This window comes from Manacus candei, unplaced genomic scaffold (assembly GCF_025592945.1).
Source record: "Manacus candei isolate 608988 ecotype Guabito, Panama unplaced genomic scaffold, ASM2559294v1 h1tg000018l, whole genome shotgun sequence".
NCBI lineage: Eukaryota > Metazoa > Chordata > Aves > Passeriformes > Pipridae > Manacus > Manacus candei.
The window spans coordinates 20,226,072-20,241,016 of NW_026138066.1; the positions used below are offsets into that span (position 1 = coordinate 20,226,072).

General features: G+C 38.8%; 1 protein-coding gene across 2 annotated transcripts in view; it reads left to right on the forward strand.

Moving 5' to 3' along the window:
• LOC127469744 (solute carrier organic anion transporter family member 1A2-like) overlaps positions 1 to 14,945 on the forward strand; it is a 54,556-nt gene that overhangs the window by 1,392 nt on the left and 38,219 nt on the right. Inside the window, exon 1 of one of the 2 annotated variants that reach the window (XM_051784455.1) lies at positions 7,557 to 7,701. The exons of the other annotated variant lie outside the window; for it this stretch is intronic. Within the exon in view, the coding sequence (XP_051640415.1) occupies positions 7,574 to 7,701 (128 nt within the window). The 5' untranslated portion in view covers positions 7,557 to 7,573. Of the gene's footprint in view, positions 1 to 7,556; positions 7,702 to 14,945 lie in introns of those variants that run through there. 2 annotated transcript variants of the gene reach the window in all.

Here is a 14,945-nt window from a genome sequence, read left to right on the forward strand (position 1 = left end):
ATTTCTTCCTAATATCCAATCTAAACCTACTCTCTTTCAGTGTGAAGCCATTCCCCCTTGTAATGTCACTACGTGCTCTTGTAAATATGTTTCCTCTACAGAAATGAGGCAGTTTTACAGTTTTGTACCCTAGAGTTGTCTGAGAGTACTGTGTATTTCACTAAGCAAGTCAGACTTCTTCTTTCTAGTAGTTTGTAAGTTCTACTCTAAACTTTAAGATTCATTAAAATGGCAAAGGAACAGTAATTATAGTTCTGATGAATATTGCCTATCTTAAGCCTCTGACCAGTTTGATATGAAGCAAAATGTCAGGTGTTTCTCTGGCCTCTTACTTTCCAGCTGCATAACTGTTCTCTTTCTCTCTCTCTTTCCCTCTCTCTCTCTCTTTCCCTCTCTCTCTCTCTTTCCCTCTCTCTCTCTCTTCTCTTTCCCTCTCTCTCTCTCTTTCCCTCTCTCTCTCTCTTTCCCTCTCTCTCTCTCTTTCCCTCTCTCTCTCTCTTTCCCTCTCTCTCTCTCTTTCCCTCTCTCTCTCTCTTTCCCTCTCTCTCTCTCTTTCCCTCTCTCTCTCTCTTTCCCTCTCTCTCTTGCTTCCCTAAGATTAAATTCATGAATCATTTACAGAGGGAGAAACTCTTCTGCAATGTTTTGTTCATTGTTCTCCTCTGATGATTCATTTTAACACAGATGTTGTGTTTTAACTCTGCTGGTGCATCAGAGGTTCAACCTGATCACAGGTTTTTGGAACGTGTGTTTTTTAGTAATAGCAGAAAGCTATCAGAATCAGTTTCTCCTTTGTCATATAATTTCTCTGAAAAGGTCAACATGACCCTATCTTCTGGGCAGAATACACAAAATTATAAATAAATTGGTCTAGGTTTAAAATCAAAACCTCCTTTGACAGAAAAAGCATGACCTTAACAATCACCTTATTGGGATCTGAAAATGTGGCCTTATGTAAGTATGAATAATATGGACATTTCTTTTGAAAAATCCACATTTGGAAAACCTCTTTCAAGTTATAGATAATTTTTGCATTTGTTTTTATCAGTTTTGGAAAATATTCTTTAGTAAATGCAGAATCCCTGTGAATTTGCTGGTGACAAAAACAAGAACTGAGCCAGGAATGTAAGTCAGCACAGTTCTTCTGGCTGCAAGCCACCTTAGTTTACAAAGTCAAGGAGCAAATTACTTGTTTAAAATGATCTGTAATTTTCCTTTTTTAAAATATCTGACATAAAAAAAAGTGCAAGAATGCTAAGTAGTACATCTTTTGCAGCCTGATTCTGACTGTTTACCTTATTTAGTTAATGCCAGGTACCATAAAAAAAAACAGTGAGAAATGGGAAAATGTCCCTTGGTCTTTCCTTATCCATAAACAAACCTTTCTCCTTAGAAGTGTTTTTACAAATAAATATGCTATTTCATTTCTCCAGTATTTCCTGTTGGACATTTGCTATGTTGTTGCAGCAAACAGTGTCCTTTTCAGTGTAGAGAATAATAAGAGAATTGTGTGCTTTAGAGCAAGAGCAAGACACTTGTTGACTTTGTTGGGCACCCTAAGGCCCTTGTTTAATAAACACATTTTTCTGAGAAAGAAGTATTGACATTTTGTAAAAGTTACCTCACATTATACTAATATGCTAAATCTAGGCCAGTTTAGAAATGTGACTTAGCACAGCATACGTTCATAGAAATACTTTTAAAAGTGGTTTGTCTTAGGAAAAAAGCCATATAGCCAGACAATATTACTCATAAATGAAATAAATTGATATTATTTCTGAACATCTGAAAAGTGTTATCAAAATCATATAAATTATTTACTGCTGCCTGTATGGACTGGAGGGTTACAATTCCCTCCAGTGAAAAAAAGACTACTCAAAGGTAACAGAAGATCAAACATTGTAATAAATTACATTATCATGATAATAATAAATTCAGTGATGAGAATTTATTTCTTACTGTCCTGCAGCCTGTTTGGCTGCATGAATCCTGCTCCAAATCTCAGGCAGAAAAGAGTATTTCTAGCTGTGACAGTAGACTGTCAGAAAAACACTTTGCAGGAGTGCTGATGCATCATGTAGATTTTTTCAGTTTTTTCAGGAGAAAAAGAGAAGGAACACCTGCTAAAGTAGGAATGAGTCCAGAGGAGGCTACCAAGTTGGTCAGAGGGCTGGAGCACCTCTCCTGTGAGGAAAGGCTGAGAGAATTGGGGTTGTTCAGCCTGGAGAAGAGAAGGCTTTGGGGAGACCTAATTGTGGCCTTCCAGTACCTGAAGGGAACCTACAGGAAAGATGGAGAGAGACTATTTACAAGGGCCTGGAGTGACAGGACAAGGGAGAATGTCTTCAAACTGACAGAGAGTAGGTTTAGACTAGATATACGAAAAAATTCTTTAATGTGAGTGTGGTGAGGCACTGGAACAGGTTTCCCAGAGAAGTTGTGGGTGCCCCATTGCTGGAAGTGTTTAAGGCCAAGTTGGATGGGACCCTGAGCAACTTGGTCTAGTAAAAAGCTAACTCTGCCTGTGTCAGGGGGGTTGGAACTAGATGACCTCTGAGGTCCCTTCCAATCCAAGGCATTCTATGATTATATAAAGCAGAATTGACTGTGATGGGAAGGAAATGTTCAAGCAAAATGTCCTTAATTTTCTTCGTGATCTGTTCTTGTGGACCAAAATAGTCCTCAGCCCTAATTTTTAAAGAAGTTCTATAAAGTTCATACTAACAACAATCACGTAGAGAGAAATCCATAGCAGGGACATAGCTGGATCTGCTGATGTTTAAGTGAGGGCTTAATGTTCTGCATGTTGATTGCTTAACTTATAACTGGAGAAAATTGATGAAATCTGAGTATAAACCTGACTACTGAAAGAATTCCTCAGGAATAATAGAAGCATAGGATCATTCAGGTTGGAAAAGACCTTTAAGAACATTGAGTCCAGCTGTTAACCTAGCACTGGAAAATCTACCAGTAAACCATATTCTTAAGTGCCACATCTTTTAGTTACCTCCAGGATGATGACTCAGCCACTTCCCTGGGCAGCCTGTTCCAATGCTTGATAACCCTTTCAGTGAAGAAAATTTTCCCAATATACAATCTAAACCTCTCCTGGTGCAACTTGCTGCCATTTCCTCTTGTCCTATCACTTGTTACTTTGGAGAACTGGTTTTAGGGCCAGCTATTGCTGCTGCTGATATTCCTAAATTTGTTTGGAGGTTGTATTAACTTTCACTTTATTGCTGTTCAGTTCTAGAATTTTGTTCTGTCTAGCATTTTCTTGTCTTTCCCAGCAAATTCAATCAGTTTAAGAGCCATAGAAGTAACTTTAGAAGTGTTCTCAATACTTACATGTCTATGTGTCCACATGCACGTGTGAGTATGGAGAAAGCAAACATATTTAGACATGTGTTGCTTGAATGGAAGGTATTTTGTGTTAAAAACAAAGAGAAGAAAAGTCATTGATATATATTCAAAACTACACTATCAGGTATCATGTATCTCACCCCACATACAGGTATTTCAAGCATTTGGTGCAATTTCTGGTCTCAGTAGCACTTGAGGAGATTCTTGATGGAATGAGTAGTTGTGTTCTCTTTTCTACCAGGTGACACAAAAGTTTGTTCAAGTTTGGAGTCATCCTGGGAGCAGGAGTGAAATTCCTACCCTGTAATGAATTCTAGACTGGTTTAAAGAAAACCCTTCAGTATTTGTAAACTGCCCCACTCTTTTCCATCCTGGAGTAGAGAGGATCCTAGAGGATTTCAACATGATGCTGAAGGATTGTGCCATTATTCCAACCCCCCCTGGAAAGGCTGCAGTCTAGAAAGGGTGTGGAAGATAAAAATTAGCAGTTATTCTGTGCACTTTGTCTCTTACCTGACTAAAAAGGAAAAGGTGGAATCACATGCAGAATTCAACAAGTGTGGGAGATGTTTGCAACGTGGAGGTGAGGAAGGACAGGGAGCATCACTGAGAATAGGGTTGTAGCTGAGCAGAACTGAATGCAGAATGAAAAGTGGAGAAATACAGACTTCTCATCAGCAAAGTGTGTGTGAACAGGTTGATTTGGGTATTTGGGTAATTGCATTCTGTTCAGCAGAGTTCTCAATGATTGCTTTGAATTCAATGATGATTAAAGCATTTTATTTTTGGGAGTGCCTTTAAAGATGATCTAGTTCTTGTGTCCTGCTGAAAGGGAGTGGATTCAGGTTTTCTAAAGTGATGTACAAACTTTGGGAAATGATCCATTTCTGAGAGGCACTAAGAATTCATGGCTCCTGTGAATATCAGCTCTGACTTTCACAATTTTTCAGTTCAGCCTGTCTTTCTAGCAGAAAGCAAAGCCAATTAGTCTTTGCTGTTGCTCACTTTTTCATTGAGTGCTTCAAAAAACTGTCAGGGATAGTAAATATTGCTGCCAAATGATTAAACATAAAGTCTCAGTGTCCATATTTTGTGATAGGGGAAATTTCATTTAAAATTATTGGTCACAGTGACCATGGTCCATTATTGTGTTTTATGGCAGGATCTAGAACATTTTCCATTTAGACAGAATATAACAGAAGTTCAGCTTGCACTATGAAGGTGTGAAATTCATGTGCAACTGGAAAGCCTAAGATACATTAAGCATTGAAATAATCAGCTTTGAGAAAATTTAAACTGTGGCCAATTAATAAACTATCTCCAAAATGAATTCCTAAATTAGGCATCTAGTGCAATTAGTTGTAATTTCAAAGAGACCTTTGCTTTTTGAAAGAGCTAGTAGTAATAATACTAATAAATGCCAATTGTTCAGAGTGAAGTAAAAAGAGAATGGTATTACAAAGTCTTAATATTAGTAGCTATTAACATATACAACTTACTTTTACTAGCAATGAAAATGACTGTTGCTTCCATCTGTGACCTAAGAACACAGCATTATTGTGGAAGTGGCATTTCCATGCTACAGAGATGTAATGACAGCAGCTTACTCACCTATATTCTTGAATTTTACTGTTAAGATTGTAAGTCATCTCATTCTCAAGTAAGTGGGAACCACAGCCTTTTAATGAAAATTCATGGCGTTAATTACAGATACACAAACAGGAATAAAATGGGCAGAATTTTTCCCTAAAGGACTTGCTGACCTAACTGAAGTTCTGCAAAAGACCTCAGAGGGCAATAGATGCTATTTTTTTTATCTGAGCGGAAGCACTAGGTGTTGGGAGGAAACCATGAAGATTTTATCACTTTGTAAATGCCTCAATTTGAAAAAGAGACTTGATCTCCCATGACAATGAATTTAACAGATTCCATTATGAAAATGGAATCTGTTAAATTCCATTTTTCCTTTTTCTACTGGGAAAATGACTGCACAGTTTCAATTTTGTATTTCTTCTGGAAGTTAGTGTTACTCATTAAATTTCTATAGTGAACCAAATCAGTCCCTAAAACAACAACAATAAAAGGATGAAGCTATTTCTATCAAGAATAATTGACTAAATTTTCACTTAAATGGCCTGAGTCATAAGATAAAACTCTGCTGGCATTCTTGTAATGTAAATCTCCTTGAGCACAAATATATATCTCAACATGTGGGATTTTAGATGTAAGGAACAGCTTCACTCCCTTCCAATTGCCTTGGGCACTTTATTGGAGGAGAATTTGCCTTTTCTTAGGCTGTTGGCTGGTTTCTTCTGTTACTTTTGCCAATACAAGAGATGTCATATTCAGAACTATATTCCTGTTAACATAGAGCTCTTTAGTTCTCATCATTACTATTTCTATTTGCAGAGAAATATGTATACTGGGGCATGGTAAAAAATATTTCAGAACCCTGTCTGGATGGAGTGCTACTTGTTCCATTTTTTTTTTTGGGTTTCCAGTGCTTAGTGTGAGTGGATTTTTTTTTTCTCTTAATTGCTTGTGAGCTATCTGATTAGCACTTTCTATATCCTTTGAAAGTCTCTTCCAGTTTAACTTTTCTTGTCTTTCCTGTGGGTATTTAGGATATAAACAGCCTCTGAGGTATCTTGCTGTTCTTCGGACTGTGTGTTGAAAAATTATATAATTACAACTTATTTTACTTTTTCTCCCTCCCCCCACCTTAATTTCTCCTTTGTCTAGCTCACCTACTTTTCATATGATTGTTTTCTTTTAATTAAGACCTGTATGTGATTTCAACTAACATTTCATTGCCTAGTGCTTTTTCACTTCTCTTCAGCCTTTCCTACTGTTCAATTCCATTCACTGAGGCTGTTGTTTCTGTTTTGGTAGTGTTTTGCTACTTTTAAAATGTATTTTACAAAAAAAAAAAAAAAGGAGTGTCACTGAAGTGATTAGATTACTCGATGGCTAAAGGCACTTTACAGCAGGAGCAATGTTATTTCCTACATCCTCTTCCCCAACTCAGCCTTTCCACTTCCTGTGCTGGTTCAAGTTCCTCTGAAACCTGTAGCCATCAGATATGAACATCTGTTGAGTTATTGTTTGCCCTCTGTTTGATACACCTTGGCCTTTTTTAATCAGTTATGTTGATTCTCATTGCTGATATTTCATCTAGGGAGTCAGTTTGTTAATCTGTAGCAAATCTGTTACTAACTAGTTTCTTAGTTTTGTAATAAAACCTAACTTGATGATTCAGTCCCATTGAACAAAAATGAAGGGCTTGGGAGATTATCTTGCAAACTGCTCTACTGGCAGAAGGAAGGAAGCAAAGGAGTGTGGGGAGCTTTATACCCTGGCAAATGAACCACATTCATGCTGAGAATTAAAGCATGCTTTACCCTCTGCTTTATCACCTACCTGGAAGTTTTTTTCTGGCCAGAGTGTGAAGGTGTCCCTGTCTTTCACTCCCTTTGTAGTCTGCTATAATGCCATCAACCGAAATTTTCAAGGGAAGTGGTGGGTAACCAGGCTTCTCTAGCTCTGTTTTTCACACTTTGGGGCTGACCTCAGGAAGAAAATATTTTTCCTGCTCTCCAAGTGTTTAGTCCCAGTATTTTCCATTTTCCAAAGGTTTCATTCTGTGGAAATGCCCTTCTGCTGACTTGCAGGAGTCACCTATGGGTGTTATTGAAAATGTATACATATATGTGTGATTTAAGTTTCTGTCTCTCAAACTTACTTATTTTAAGCATTTTAAGCCTTTAATCGTTATAAGCCTGTTGCTTATAGAAGTGCCACTATATTCTGAGGACATTTCTGGCACTAAGTAAAGAAACCATTTGACCCTTTTACGCATTATGTTAGTGAGAGGGAACCTCAACCCATCAGTAAGGTGTTTCCTCCTTGGCAATGTGTATGCCCTTATGTTAGGGTTTCCTTTATTTCTGTATAAAGCACAAAAGAAATTTACCTGAGGACTGTGAAGGTGGTGTCTTGCTGCCCAACTTGTGGAGTTTTTGGCTTGTGCCTGGAGAAGATACTAGGGTGAATATATTTCCTTAGGAGTTCTCTGCTCATTTTGTCTTTCACTCTGTGTGACCACCTCCTTTCAAGGGCAAACAAACTTGGCTGTCTTCCTGACTCACAGCTGCTTTTATTCCTAAGTTTTCTTTGAGAGAGAGAGGAGCGGTTGGAACACTGGACTTGGATGTTGCTGCTCTGCTGGAGAGAGTGGACTCGGGTGTGGGAGGAGTGGAGAACTCTCTGGGCAGTGTGGGGCTGCAGCTCTTATTTGCTCAGCTCCAGCCCCTCTGTCAGGTGCAGCCCGGAGCAAGGGTGAGTGTGAGTGGCAATCAATACCCCATGGCTGGGCAGTGAGGAACTGGCTGTGTGCTGGTGATGTGGAGGTAGAAGGGAGGAAGGGGTTGGTTTTGGTAATGGGGATTTGATGAGGGCACTGAGATGCTTCTGCCTTGCCATCAGAAGTGACTTTCACGTTCTCGTCATACCGTGGGGTCAGAATAATCATTACCAGTCCAGTTACGACAAAGTATCACTTGTGGAAGCCAATGCTGTTCTGTGCTTCACTAGAAAACTGGTATTTTTAGTTTCCTTTGGGGTGAAACAGTTGTATTTTTGTATGGTTTCAACTGTGTAATTGTATTCAAGTGCTCAGCCCGTCTGGCAATTTCTGTTTTCTCTTGATTCTTTGGACTGTAGCAGCAGAATCCTATTCCAGAATCCTGATTTATGTATTCCAAGCAACATATTTCTGCTGATTTATGTGTTTCAAGTAACATATAGCAGGATAGCTGACATGAGTCTCTGGAGCAGTGTAGGGGCCAAGAGACTGGAGGGAGAGGCCAGGGGCCATACCAGTACTGGGGAACCAAAGGATTGGATGGATGTGGTGCCATGGAGATCTAGGCAGGCTGAGCAATGCCATTCATAAGAGACAGGAGGTGAGAGGGGCTCAGGGCATGGGGAAGGGGTCTTTGTAGTAGACTTGAAGGAGGACTCTTGCAGCTGAAGATGTGGCCCCGAGACCAGGTTGGATTTCATTTGCTGTCTTTTCTATGAAGAAAGAGGAGTGACAGCACTGGTTAAAAGCAATTGAGCAGGGGAAACCAGGTTGCTGCAAACTCAGGATGTGGAGATCAAATCTCCTGAAAAGCAATGTTTAGGGGAAGAGCTGTGTGCAGCTTGAAGGAGAAGGTTGTCTTATTGCTGTTGGGGAAATATAAGTGCAGGAGGAGTGTTCTGTGGCTGCAACAATAAATAACCTTTAATGGATTGAAAAGTAAGAGCACTGCGTAGAAAATGGGGGAAAAGGACACAGGTTAAAAGAGTGTATGTATAAGTGACTAATACTACTAGATGCAATAAGAGGTTAAACAGAGAATGGTAGTGGGTGGTACTGAGTGATATATCCTTAGGAAAAATATTCATGGTTTGTCTTCTGCTTGTGCCCTTGGACTTCATTGGGACTTGCTTTATATCTAAACATCACCTGATGTGTGACTTCGTTAATCAGTTTTACTCTGAAAAGTTGGTCTGGCAAATGGCATCTCTGAAGGCTCACATGGATTTGGGTATCAAGCTTGCTGTTTTGCAGAGGAGAATTCCACAGTGCTCTGACAATCCAAGCTGCTTGTGTTAGCAAAATGTGTCACCCAAAGGAAATGGCTTTATCAGCAGACTTTTTTTTCAAACAGATATTTCAAAGAGAGATTGTGAGGCATAGGGTGGCACCCAACATGTAAAATAGCAAGTTCAGAGTCTGTGGCAACTTGTTTGATGAATATTTTGATTCCAGTTATAAGACACTATGCAAACTTCGAGTTGGAAAAAAAAATTCTATAGGATAAGGAAAACACAATAAAAGCCAATGTCACAGTGATTTGTTCTAGTTCTCTAGTTATTTAATTATGCAGTAATACAACCCAACAAACTCAAAAATCTTGTTTTTGTCAGTGAATACGCATTGGATGCAGGTGTCTGGATTAAAAAAAAATGTTCAGATCAGTTTTGATTATAACTGCACTCATATTATTAGAATGTGATGGATGTGTTTGGATGAGGAGGAAGTTCACAGTTATGTTTAGTTTTCTTCTCTAGGCAATTTGTAACCTTAGCATTAGTCACCTACCCAATCTCCAGTCCCTTGCAGGATACAGAAATAAATGTAGTGTAATACGTGAGCAGTGAAATTTATGACCATTGACTGATGTCACTCAAGTCTCTTGCTTGTGATTCTGAATAGAGGGTAAAGAAAAGAATTTCTTAAAACATGCACAATCTTGATTCTTTCTGTAGACATGTAGTGACAGTAAGCTAAATCCTGCAGTCTTTACTCAAACTTGTTAATTAATATGATGATTAAATGAAGAAACTGAGATTTTCACCTCTAGAATGAAACTAGCTCCTGTGTAGAAGACCTTTCCAAGCTTGTGATCTTCTTTGAGTCCTGAGAGTCAGACAAGAGTGTCAGTTTTTGTGCTAGTGTGAATCCTTGGGGTGCATTTTGGTCTCAAAAGATGCAAAAATTAGCTCTACCACCTATAGAATTCCCTTTTCCTTAGTTTTTATTTCTTTTCACTTATGTCTCTCAGATTTTTTTCCAGGCTGCTGATTAGGTGCCTCCTGAGTTGCATCATGCATTTTTTCCTACTTTACCTGCAAGGCCAATGATCACAATATTAATAAATTATGCTTCTTAGCTCATTCATGTGTCCTGATTTAAAACTCTTTTGATATTCTTATCTTTTTGGCACCCATAAAAAAGAATTATGACAAAAAGAATTTGTCAGAAAGATAAAAATTAATACTGATATTAGTTCTGGCAATAGTATTGCAAACAATAAAAAGTTGGATTAATCAGTTTAAGCTCACCAGAAACTGGGAACTTCAATGTGTTATCCCACAAATGAAAACCAAAGAGGAAGTTCCTATTTACCTAAAGCTGCAGAATTTTGTCCTGTGCTGTTTTTACACCTGTGCATGCACACACACATAGACAGAGTGTGAATGGAATGGCCTGAATGCCAATTCTGTTTGCTGCTGCCTCACTGCAGAACCCCCACAAAGTGTCAATTTTGCTCTTAATAGTGATGTAAGTGATATGAAATGCCATTGGGGTTTTGAAGTTGACTCAGAATTTATTTTCTAGTTTACTAATGTTATTTATTCTAGCCAGTTTTTGTAGAAAGAAGAGTTTGGACAAGGCTCTCAGGCACATGGTGTGATTCTGGGGGCTGCCCTTTGCAGGGCCGGGAGTTGGGCTTTGATGATCCTTGTGGATCCCTTCCAACTCAGGATATTCTATAATTCTGTGATTTGTCCTGCATGACTTGATAGTGGTCTTAATATAAATGTTACTTTTCTGAAAAATCACATCAGCAATCATAGATGCCTTCTATATTTTTAAATGTATTGTGAAATAACTACCTGAATATGTGGTGGAATGTGTTTGAAGGAGAGTACAGATTTGTTAAGGTTGAACACTTCGATACAGGTCTCTGAAGGTAGCTGTGACATTTTTTGGGAAAAAAATAGCAACAAAAATGTATTCACCATTTTGTTGCAAAGTTTTCATTTCTGCATAGCTGCCTGAGTTGTACATCCAAGTCAGACTGTCCTTGTGACTGAGGGTCTGTTGTTTGTTTGAAGCTGTATCTGTCTACAGGTTTGGAAAACATTCCATTATCTTTTCCCTCTGCTCCTTGTGCTGTCTATGTTGTACTGTTTTCAAAGCAATGGGTATTTATTCACTGATATTTTTTCCCCCTTCAAACTTTCCCAAAACAAGAAGAAAAAAAAAAAGGGAGGAAAAGCCAGGCTGGAGAGTAACAGTGCCTAAAAAAGGAGGTGGTTTGCCTGCTTATAGGACTGCCAGTCTGAGCAGCACTTCCTTAAGAGTCTCAGCCTGTAACCTCCAGTTGTTGGGAGGAAGGCATTTGCAGTCCAGCTTCTCTTGTGTTGTGCCCTTGAGTGAGAGGGGAAACATCCCTCCTGGTGGGAGTGATCTTGCTGGACAAACTGTTGTGAAGTTCTGTAGCACAAACCCTAGTTGTGATGATCTATCTTATGGGGCATATCTTTGCTGAGGATTCTAGGGGGCAAAATGGTGGTGAAATTAAGGAATTGCAAGACAAAAGCTGGGGTCCTGCACTTAGTTCAGCACCCCATAAGGGACAGGAAAAATATAGAATGAGGCCTGAATTCATGTAGACCCTATGAGGGACAGAGTGATTTCTTTTTTGATTGTATGGAATTAGTTTTACAGCATACTGTTCTGGAAAAAACAGTCTTAACTATCCTCCAGAGCATAACTTCCTTTCAGACACTCAGGCTGATCCAGTTTAAAGTTATATGTATGAAGCTGTGTAAGGAGAGGTTTAGGTTGGATATTAGGAAAAGGTTTTTCCCCCAGAAGGTGATTGAGCACTGAAACAGGTTCCTCAGGGAATTGGTCACAGCACCAAGCCTGACAGAGTTTGAGAAGCATTTGAACAACTCTCTTGGGCACATGGTGTGACTCTTGGGGATGGTCCTGTGCAGGGCCAGGGGTCGGACTCGATGATCCTTGTGAATCCCTGCCAACTCAGGATATTCTATGATTCTTTGACACTTAGAGTGAAGCTGATGGAAATCATTCTGCAGAGTCATTCGTCCTTCTCCAGTGCCAGTTTAATGTAGAAAGTGTGGAAGGAATTGGGGTTTGAATTACTTTCATTCACAGCTGTGAGTGGTGATTCACAGAAGTTACGTTTGCTAAAGTGGGGAATGAAGAGGGAGAATATTAGGATGAAGCAGATATCTCCTGCAATTTTTCAATTCCAGATATCATGATTTAGTAGTTCCATGCTACATTAGGCTCAGTCAGTGTCTTTGTGTATCAGAACTGATACTGATGCCATCAAGGCTGTCCTTCGTCTGCCTGGATTTGAGCTGGGAAAACACCAGATGAGCAAAGAGAAAAACAACCTTTTTTTTTCTTCCAGACATAAATTGTAGCACTAAGGTTTCTTTACTGTTTACATTCTCTGGGTTCATCTAACAACACTTTGATTAGGTCTTTTCCAAACACACTGACATCCGGTCTAGCTTTGTTCCTATTGTGTAAGCTGCATGTTAGCAGGTGGAGTGCATCCCACAGGCCCTGGGAAAGTCATACTGTAACACTAGGGAAAAAAATGGTAGGAAAAATTAGTGACAATATCTGCTCTTCAATTTGGGGAAAGGTCTACTTTAAAAAAAAAAAAAGTTAGTTGCAGCAAGTAACTATGGACTCGAGAATAATGTTTTTAGAAAATCCTGGCTTAGTAAGTCTTCCTCAAGAAGGAAGGAGATGCAGGGTTAACCTCAGAAAATCAAAGGAGAAGCTGGAAAAGTAAGGATGACTTGCACTGTGGCTTCCCCAACATCTTGCAGTTGTGAGCAGCATTCCTGCCTCCTCCTGGAGATTTGTAGTATGTCCATTTAACACAGACTGAGGGAAGTGCTGCATGCAGATATTTGAAACACCAAATTCAGGGGGACCAGCCTGGTTTTTGAGATTGGCTGAGGGGTCAGCAGCTCCCAAGAAGTACAGGAGATGGCCACTGACTCCAGCAGCATCTTTCAAGGCACTGTTTCCAGAGCAGGATCAGAAAGTGCTGGTCCTGCTAACTTGCTCTGGGTGTGGAAATATGGAAATCTCCAGTACTGTTTAATGTCTTCATCAGTGATCTGGATGAGTGGATTGATTGCACTTGCAGTACATTTGCAGACAACACCAAGTAGGGCAGTAGTGTTGATGTGCTGGAGGGAAAGAAGGCTCTGAAGAGGGATCTGAACAGGCTGGATTGATGGGCTGAGGACAACTGCGTGAGGTTACACAAGGCTAAGAGCCAGGAATCATCACTGACAATGAATCACAGGCTGCTTAAATTTTTGCACAATTCCCTTAGTACAGGCAAGTCCCACTTTAGCTCCTTCCAAAGGGACTGCTTAATGAATAAGGAATGATTCTGTCTGAAAAAAGTGATCTGCCTCTGTTGAGAGTGTAAATAATAATAAACAAGTTCTGGTTTTAATCCTATTTTAATCATATTGAGTAGGATTTAATTTCAAATTATTCCAACTATTTAAATTCACATATGTAGTGATCTATTTAACACAACTCCAATTATTTTAATACATCTCAGTATATTAATTCCTTTTAAAAAGCAAAATAACAAAGCCCCACCACATAGATGATGCACTAATCAAAACTTGGGATTAAAGAAATTCAATTCAGTTTCTATCACCCTTGGTGTCACCAGCTGTTCTGCAGCAGATCTCAAGCTACCTGTGCTGTGATAATTTATATTAAGGATATTGTAAAAGAGCATATAAGAAACAGTTTCACTGTCTCTAATGCAGGATCAGAAAGAGCCTTTTAAGGTGGAAAAAAAAGTTGTTATAGTAGGGGCGGGTCTAAGATTATGAATTTGAATAATTAAACTTATTTTTTCTAAATGTGTTTCTGGAAAATAGTGACTTTATGGCATGATTGTTACTCAGCCCTATTGTTAGGACTAAAGTGCATTTGAATTTGTTCTTTTTGTTCAGGTGTTTTAGCATTCAAGGAGACAATTTCTTGCACAGTGAACAGCTATTTTAACTATTATCACTGTTGTCTCATTCTTTAGTGAGCTGATGTCATGACTTTCAGCTTTTGATGGCATATATGATTCCTAGTTCAAGATGTTTTTTAACATTTTGCTTTCAAGGTAGGTTTTAGTTAGAGAAACAATTCTAAACTGAATCTAATCAGGGATAAATTGTTTTCATAGCAATTGAAGCTGGAAAACAATTTGTCTAAAGTTTTCAGGAAAACTGTAGAAAATCCAGATTTTGAGGGCTTTGTTCCTAAACTGAAGCTTAGTTTAAGTGGTGGATTTCAGGTCTGAGTTTGAGCCTGGTTATTTTGAGTCTCAAAATATTTGGGTTTTCAGCGTGGGATTTTTTTTCTGAGTGTAGAAAAATAGAGATAACAGTAACGTGATTGGAATAGAAGTTGTCACATCCCACAGAAAGATTCTATTTCATGTCACTTCAACCATTATTCTGTATCCAGCAAGGAGGTGTGTCACACCTAACCACAACCTTTTGCTAGTTGCATTGCAAAAGCAATGTAGAGCAGTCCCTTTTCTATATCATAATGAGCCTAGACAACAAAATTACTTAACCTTGTAACTCTGAACAGAAAGTCTACCATACCTGTCAAACTGTATTTGTAAGTGAACTAACTGAGTCAAACCCAGCATAATTCTAGAAAGTGAAGATGGCAGGTACTGAAGATGTGCAATAGTTCATTGCAGGAAAAGGGTTTTATTCATAGTATCAGTGTATTAACTTCCAAATAGTTTTAGAAAGCCATTCAGTAGAATCCAGATTTTATAATAACTTATCCCACTGAAAGTGAATGGAAGCTTTGCCAACCTTCTTTTTAAAACTCTCACTAAGAAACTTACTTGTCTGAAAACTAGGTATATTGTCTTAATAGAAATGGAAACTATTCCTTCCAAATTTACTATTCAGTAAGAATACATTTT